Here is a 7,950-nt window from a genome sequence, read left to right as displayed (position 1 = left end):
CATTACATGTTTGTATTCCTAGAACAATTTATATTTTTAAATTTTAATTATTTTTAGTATTTTTGCACTGTTGTTGCACGGCTCTCACTAAGTTTTTAAAGCTCTTTGTTGATGTTAACCAATGCTGCATTACTTTGTCCATCTGGCTTTTGCTCCTCACTGCAACCAACCACCAGTCAGGTCTCGGACTCACTATTTAAATTGCAACAGCGACTGCTACTATATGACTTCATTAGTGGTTTTTTTTTTCCTCTGCAGAATAATTGTGGCACGTTACAGTGACAACTTACTGTCATTTTCAAGAAGAAAAGCTGAAAAGCCACATCTTTTAGACGAAGTGATGTTAGAGCAGCTTATAAGGCACCTTTGAAGAGACAGAGATGAAGTTCTGTCTTAACATTTTCAAATTAACTTAACTTGGTGGCAGTGGTGTGAGTTAGCCTCAAGCTGCCCCCAGAGCGCACAGACACAGCACCCACTACTCCCCCCGTACTACTGGGCCGGCTTGGTGGAGCTACACCTGTAGAGGTCTCCTTGCAAGACCTGCTGCTGGAACAGAAAGAGGTATTTGTCAATGGAAATGCATCGGGTGCTCCAATTCAGAAATGGAACACCATGGAAAGTATTTACAGCACTCAGAAGTACTCCAAGCAGCTACTATGTGTAACAAAGTTTTACAATAAACTTCTATTGCTTATTTAATTAATGACAGATGCAAATATTGGTGCCTGCGAGGGGAAATACTGAACTCATGTTCATTAACTAATGAAACAATCTCTACTGTTATAAATTAAAATTTTCCCTTTTGTCATGAAGGCTTAGTTGTCTGTTTAAGGAGGAGGGATGCTCCCGGACTGCACAACTTAATACATGTGCCTCAAATCTCCTAGTGCTTTTGCACATCCCATGCAGTGAGATCGCAGATTTCGGGAGCAATCACTAGCTTGTTGCCATGGTATAAACCAAACCCATGAGAAGGAAGGAGGTTTTTGCCGTACAGGTGTTGCTGAAAGCTTTCTGTATAAGGCAAACTACAGCCTATCCTACAGGAGGGTACATAGGACGTGTAACAAGATAGAACCTTTTGCCAAAAAGTTAAGGCAGTGTGTGCCAAGAATCTGCTATTGGATAAATGCTTGCACATAGAGCCTGACAACTGTACGTCATACAGAGTTTATCCTCTGCTGGTTACGTGACCAGCTGGTAAAATACTGTTTTGGAGCGAGGCATCATTATTATTTTACATGCAGAGTAAAGAGATTTTGATCCTTGAAATCTTACTTTGTTTTTTTTCTTCCTCGAACTTGTTTTGATTTCATTAAGATTTGTGAATCCCTATAAGCTTAAAACAGAAATTTTTTTTAAAAGTTACAAGCTTGTGCACATCTTTGACTATAGAAAAATCTCAAAGAATTGCGCAGCCCTTTCTCCACGAGAAGACATCTGTCAGTAAAAGACACAGAATCGCCCATCACCTTACCCAGTATGAAACCGAAACACCGACATGCAGGAAGTTACCGCATTTACCCTCAGCTCCACGGCAGGAATCTTTCTGGCTTTTTTTAATCAGTTTCTCAAGCTGCAGAACTCGAGTTACTCACCATGTGCAGAGCTCCCCGCCCCTGGAGAACCAGGTCCACTGCTCAGATCCAGCAGGTTCTAGCATCACACTCAAAATAAAACAGTTTACATTTGGAGAGTTCAAAGGATTAAAAAAAAAAAAAAAACAACCACAAAAAACCCAACTCAAAGGGTATGCAAAAGTCAAAAGTTAACAAGATACAGCCCAGCTACTGTGAAAGTTGTTCAAAATACACAAATTGCAATTTATTTTCATGCCCACAGGACAGTGACACTGTAAAGGTAATTTTGCTAACCTGGCAGCAACAGGGGAACTGATGAAGCCGTTTCAAGTCTGCAGTGCATATCTGTTTCTTCATGAGCACGCTTACTGGGAGAAGGGCATCATTTTTGGATCACGCTCTGCCAAAGCCATTTGCCCAATTTGGGCTCTGTTCTGGCTCAAAGGGAGCCTTCACCTTTGGGAAAGACGTTGCCTGAAGCAGCTCACAATACTGCAGCTGGCTTAGGAGGTACAGGTGGCAAAGCACCCAAAACAAGCTTATTTGAATGAGTAAGTTTAAGTTCAAGCAGCACAAGAAGTTAAGCAGGACGGGAGGCAGTATTTGTCCTCCGCGTTCCTTCTGAACAAGTGTTTACATTCTCGTAATTACTGGTACAAGTGCAGCATCTAAAGAAAAGTATTTAGTATTTCTGCTGAGCCTGTCCTCCCCTTTCCAGAACGGCACTGGGAGCAAAAAAACCCACTGAAAACAGAAACCGAAGTGCAACTGCCCTTCTGCCACCGATCAAGGCCATTTTAAAGAAAAATGGTGTCTTGAAAAAACCAGCCCAAAGGGCAGCATATTTGTTACTAAAAAGGGGCTGAAGCAGCTGCATACTGAATGGTTTATTTTAGGTCTTTTCCAGGCCTGGACAGATGAGCTGGTCTCCCCGGAGGAAGGCTAGCGGACTTCCCTGCCATTTAACAACTCGTTTTGCTTGCTTATTTTTGTTTTTAGAAGAGGATTTCTCCTGTTTAAATAGCTTTTTTAAAAGTGTATATAGCAGCAGTATTGTACAAAGACGGGCATCTTTTTTTTTTTTTTCCCCACAGTACACACAGGTTAGTATTGCCACTGAAAATATGCCTTAAACAAATGCCTTTAAAAACCAACATTCAGTCTGCATTACTGGTCCACCTGGAGTGTTCAGAAACCTTTGCAAATCCAATACCCAGAATTTAAATAATAAAACTGGAAAGTGTTAAATACCATTCCAGAATTGGAATTACAGTAGATCCCACATTCTTCCCAATGCTGGCGCTTCGCCTGGCAGGTGCATGTTGCTCTATATTCAGAAAGAAAGGAAAAAAAAAAAAAAAACCAACCCAAAAGCAAACACGTTTTGTATTAAATATACATAAATAGCAGGACTGCGGACTGGAGAGCCATGCTTGTGTAATACTGAGTCTGTGCTGGCAGAGTCCGTATCCTGCACCAAACATGGGGACGGACGAGTCCTTCCGAGCCCCTCCATTGTGTAGTTGGGGTTTAGCAGGATCCGTCCCAAAGCCAGCCCCTGCTGCGGGCAGAGGGGCGGCAGCCAGCACGCCGGGGAACGGCATGGGGTGGGGGGATTCACAGCTTCTTCATTTTGTCTTTGTTTTTCTGGAGTTTAGTGTGCACCACTTTGAGAGTAGTGAGGAAGTTCCCGAGGAAGAGCAGCAGAAACGTGAAAGCCAACACGAAAACCTGAGAAGGAGGAGGAAAAAAAAAGGGTGAGAGGGACGGTAGTGTTTGGCCACATTTAAGTGAGCTCTGATGGGGGTTGGTTGGTATGTCCAGGGATCTGTTAGCACATGAGGACAGAAGATCATAGCCAAATACACATTCCCACATCCAGCTCTGTGGGTCAACAGGAAGCATATTTTTATCCTGATCGCTTAAGTAGCATTTACTACTTTTTAATATTACAACATGGATTATATTCACCATTGCTAGACTCTACCAGAGCAAAATCAAATCATGATTTAAATGAAGAGGGTCTACAAGGAAGTTGGAGAGGAACTTTTTACTAGGGCATGCAATTATAAGATGAGGGGCAATGGCTTCAAACTGGAAGAGGGGAGACTTAGAATAGATATTAGGAAGAAATTCTTCCCTGTGAGGGCAGTGAGCCCCTGGGGCAGGTTGCCCCGAGAAGCTGTGGCTGCCCCATCCCTGGAGGTGTTCAAGGCCAGGTTGGACGGGGCTTGGAGCAACCTGGGCTGGTGGGAGGTGTCCCTGCCCAGGGCAGGGGGGTGGGACTGGATGATCTTCAAGGTCCCTTCCAACCTGAACCATTCTATGATTCCAAGTCCAATCTAAGCGATTAACATTTACGCTACAAGCACCTTCATCGAACAGGCATGGGGGAATGATACGTTTCTGCAGGAAGCTGCGTTCCTCCTGTTACACCAGTGAACAAAGTAAGCACAAGAGCTACAGCAAGATCTGACCAAAACAAAGACCATCACATTATCTGCACATGTGATGTGGTCCAATCTGGATCTACAGGAGCAATTGTATAGCCGGAAAAGGGACAGACATGTTTGATGGGTGACAGCAACTGAGAAAACAAGTCGAAGGATCCCTACAAGCAGGGCAACAAAGTGGATAATACGTTTTTAAATGATTCACTGCCATATTTTTGTCATCATATTTTTGTATGTGTAACCCATGGATCAGCCATAAAGAACCAGCAGCAACTCAGCAGCCACTGCTATTAAATGCCTGTATACACGAGCAATATGGAGAAATATTTACCCACTATTTTCTTGCCCCTACACGCTCTGCCTTTCAGTTTGTGCGGTCACTTGTGTATTTGCTCTGTGCCACATCGTCCCAATATATTTAGATGGGGTCAGATGCCCAAATACCTTTAAGGATGTGGTTAAACGCCCCCTCTCCCCCTGCTCCATGCTTTTTCTGAGCAGAACCAACACCTACCTGCCATTCTTTGCACTCCTTATGCCTCGACAACCCAAAAAGCGTGACTGCATTATATAGCTGCCAGAACTACAAAGGGGAAAAAGCAAAAAAAAGCTATTTCATTACTAGCAAAAAGTCCAAAACCTTAGAAACATTTGCCACAGACGTGTGTGATCCAAAGCACCCTTTCATGGTGCTGCAGCCGCAGTGGCAGACCCTCCCGTGCCCTGTGCCGCAGAGGGAGGAATGGGATCGCCCAACTTACGTGCCCAAAGAACAAGAAGGGAAGGAGAAACGTCAGCCCCCGCCACATCCAGGACTGAAATCCTTCTGGAAAAGGTTAACAGAAGAGGCAGAGAGTGAGCGCAGAAGAGCCTGGACTGGAGCTGCAGCCCTCCCCACCCAGACCACCCCATAAGGATTATTCCTGTCCTGCTCTGCAATAACCAACCAATTTAAAAAATACACTTGAAGGTTGTGGTAATGGGAGGAGGATGAAGACAGGGATGAGCAAAACCTCCATCTTAACCCTCTCAAGAGCTGAGGGAGACCAGAGCCCTCTGCGCCCAACGCACAGGACCCGAGGAGGGGGGTAAAAGCCTCACTCCCCTCTCTGCCGTGGGACACAGCTCTGCAAAGCTCACTCTCGGAAGGTGACACCGCCCTCTCCCTGTCACCGCATCTAAAACCTGTGCAGACAGAGTATCACGGAACACCTCACCTACTGTAAGGTCCAAGTGGTTTCTCTCCCCCAAAGCACGGAGTCTATAAAGGCAGCCCCTTTGATAATAATATTGTAGGAACTGAACGCAACCTGGAGGAGAGAAAACATCGCCGCATTGGCTATTCAGACGTATGATAAATGTATCAAACCATTTTAATAATGTTTAATCCAAGAGAATTTAATCATTGTTTATATTTGTACATTGTATTTTTGTATTCTATCTTTATATTTCTACAGTTTAATTCTCCACTATTTACCAAGCAGAAGCGTTTTCTTCTAAGCACGTAAGATACAAAACTATTTTATCCCGTGAATTAGCAAGGTAAGATATACTCACTCTGAAATATTGAAAACGCTAAAAATTGACTGCGAAACATTTGATACATGAGTCCATCTGGCCTGAAAGCAAAATACAAAGGAGGTCTGTTTGTTTGATAAAAAGCACACGATGCCGCGCGCATCCCCTCCTCAGCCAAACTGGATCCCATTAGCAAACCAAGCAGCTGGTACCCAGCCCGCTCCACCCCACCAGGAGCCCAGGGAGGGAGCTACAGCCGAACATCGGGTGAAAAGCGCTCCCATTGATTAGGTTTCCCCTCCCCAACATGTATAAATGCTGCCCCCTCTTATTCGTTTGCTTTATCGCAGCTTTCTCCGGGCAGCAAAGCCATACAGGAGCATCTGCATCAAGAATCCAAGAGGGGGAGCAGGGGGTGGTTGTGCTCCTTTCTCCTAAGGATAATTCACGGTAGATAGAGGATACGGCACCACCTGCTCCGGCCACCGTGTCATCCCCTTACAGATTCATAAGCAGAAACATTTGCTGTTTTAAAACAATTTTTAATTATTAACCAATCAGTTGATGCCAAAGTTGAGACAGGCTGCAGAGGGGCCGTACCCGGGGTGCACCACCGCGCTGTTTGGCCAACACCACCACCCGTGGGAAGGTAAGTGGCAGTTTTGGCTTTTTACTCTGTAATTTGGGTTCAGTAAAGGCACCAAACAGTATTCATTTTGTGGTGTCCTTCCTCTAAAGCAAAGTGCTGCTTGTTTGCTTAGTTACACAGAGACAGAAATCGGGGAGACTTGCAGAGATTTTGGTACCATCAGCACAAGTACAGCGTAGGGTTTGGGTTTGTTTCTTTTTGTTTTTTTGGTGTGTGTTTTTGGGTTTTTTTAAATCAGCAATGTAAATACAAACTTGCAGTGTTGTATTTATCATTGAAAATGTCTGTAACATCAGACAAAATTAAGTGTGATGCTTCACCATGTGCCCGCGTGGCCACAGCTTTGTGGTCACGCTGGATTTAAATGCTCAGATGATGCAAACACGGTGAAACGGGCTTTGAAGCACCTCGAGCAGGTGAGAGCGGACTCACCACGTTAACATCACCCCAGACAGGAACGTGGAAACGTAGTGATGAGACACCCACCAGCCTTTGATCCTGAACAGAAAAAATGCGGCAGTTAGACAAGAAACATGGGTTTTAGCACCGTAAGTCTGGGTTCACAGACAAAAAATGATCCTGACTTGGGGGAGGAGGAAGGACAGCAAACAAAATCGACGGCCCAACTCAAGCAAAAGGGGTGCTGTGGAGCACTGTCCTGGCAATACAGCTTACTTGAGGGGACAAATCCACGACTGCTGGAGGGAGATTCAGAACCAGGGCACATCTCGCGTGCTTCCACGAGCTTTCCAGCACAGCAAGAAGCAGCAGTTCCCACAGAACGCGGTACCCTGGTGACTAACGATGCACAAATTTCAGCCCACGCACCCTTTTTATTTTTTCACGCCATGCAAGTAAGTGACATTTCCAAGTCCTTCCTATGAGGTGGCTGTTTCTTTCAGATGTGAACGCTGCAGAAAGCTCAGAAAATCACAGTAAAGTGAGCAAGGGCTACAGCGAGGCAGAATCAAGAAGTGAAGAGCTGCCCCAGAGCTGGCGCCGCTTCGGAAACTAAGCCAACACGATGGGTTCATTTTGGGGCATTTCCAACCAAAGGTACATGACCTCTAACACAAAACAGCACCCAAGTCACTGTGACCAACCTCTGTGGCTGCAGCAAGCACAGGCTCAGAGGTTTCTCTGCTGGCCTCGGGCAAGTGAATTTACATTCCCATGCTTTTTTTCCTCTTTGTCTCCAGCCATACTGCGATCCCCCCTCTCTGGAAGGCACCCCAAAACAAGACATCCCACCCCCAGCAGCCCTGGGGACAGCCGTGCTTGCAGAAAAGACTGCTTTGTCCCTGCTGCCCGCGGTCAGCGCTGGGAACTGTGTCCTCAAGCAGCTCCCAGAAATCAGCCCATTTTTAATATTTTGCCCCTGGGCAAAGCAGGGGGACCCTGGTTTTCCCCACCGCACACGCCACACCAGTGTCTGCCTCCAGGCACAAACCCCCTCTTGCATCGAGAGTGGGGACCACAAGCATCCCGCCAGCAGTGCCACCACAAGACTCCCAGAAACTCTCTCTCCCATCCCCATTTTGAGGAGATCATGGAAGCAACTGGCTTCAGAGAAGGAAGTGACTGGCTGAAACAAGGAGCCAGAAACTGCCCCCAGCTCATAGTTAGGCATTACCACTTAATTAGGACAACGCTGACTCCTGCCACTAACACAAGTGCTGGTCCACTCCTGTACAAGCACCACTTCAAGGGAGCGTAAAAGTTCCCTGGGCAGCGTTCGGAGCAGGAA

At 45.8% G+C, this 7,950-nt stretch overlaps 1 protein-coding gene across 1 annotated transcript in view; it reads right to left on the bottom strand.

Moving 5' to 3' along the window:
* Window positions 1–3,200: 3,200 nt before the first annotated feature.
* TMEM120B (transmembrane protein 120B) overlaps window positions 3,201–7,950 on the bottom strand; it is a 22,691-nt gene continuing 17,941 nt past the window's right edge. The window contains exons 7-12 of the mRNA XM_009880343.1: window positions 6,636–6,701; window positions 5,594–5,655; window positions 5,254–5,346; window positions 4,798–4,862; window positions 4,551–4,619; window positions 3,201–3,314 (exon numbers count right to left, since the gene is read on the bottom strand). Of these exons, the coding sequence (XP_009878645.1) occupies window positions 3,201–3,314; window positions 4,551–4,619; window positions 4,798–4,862; window positions 5,254–5,346; window positions 5,594–5,655; window positions 6,636–6,701 (469 nt within the window). The remainder of the gene's footprint in view (window positions 3,315–4,550; window positions 4,620–4,797; window positions 4,863–5,253; window positions 5,347–5,593; window positions 5,656–6,635; window positions 6,702–7,950) is intronic.

This window comes from Charadrius vociferus, unplaced genomic scaffold, assembly GCF_000708025.1.
Source record: "Charadrius vociferus isolate BGI_N301 unplaced genomic scaffold, ASM70802v2 scaffold332, whole genome shotgun sequence".
Lineage (NCBI taxonomy): Eukaryota > Metazoa > Chordata > Aves > Charadriiformes > Charadriidae > Charadrius > Charadrius vociferus.
Note: the sequence above shows the minus strand (reverse complement) of the source record. Positions and strands in the feature narration are given on the sequence as shown.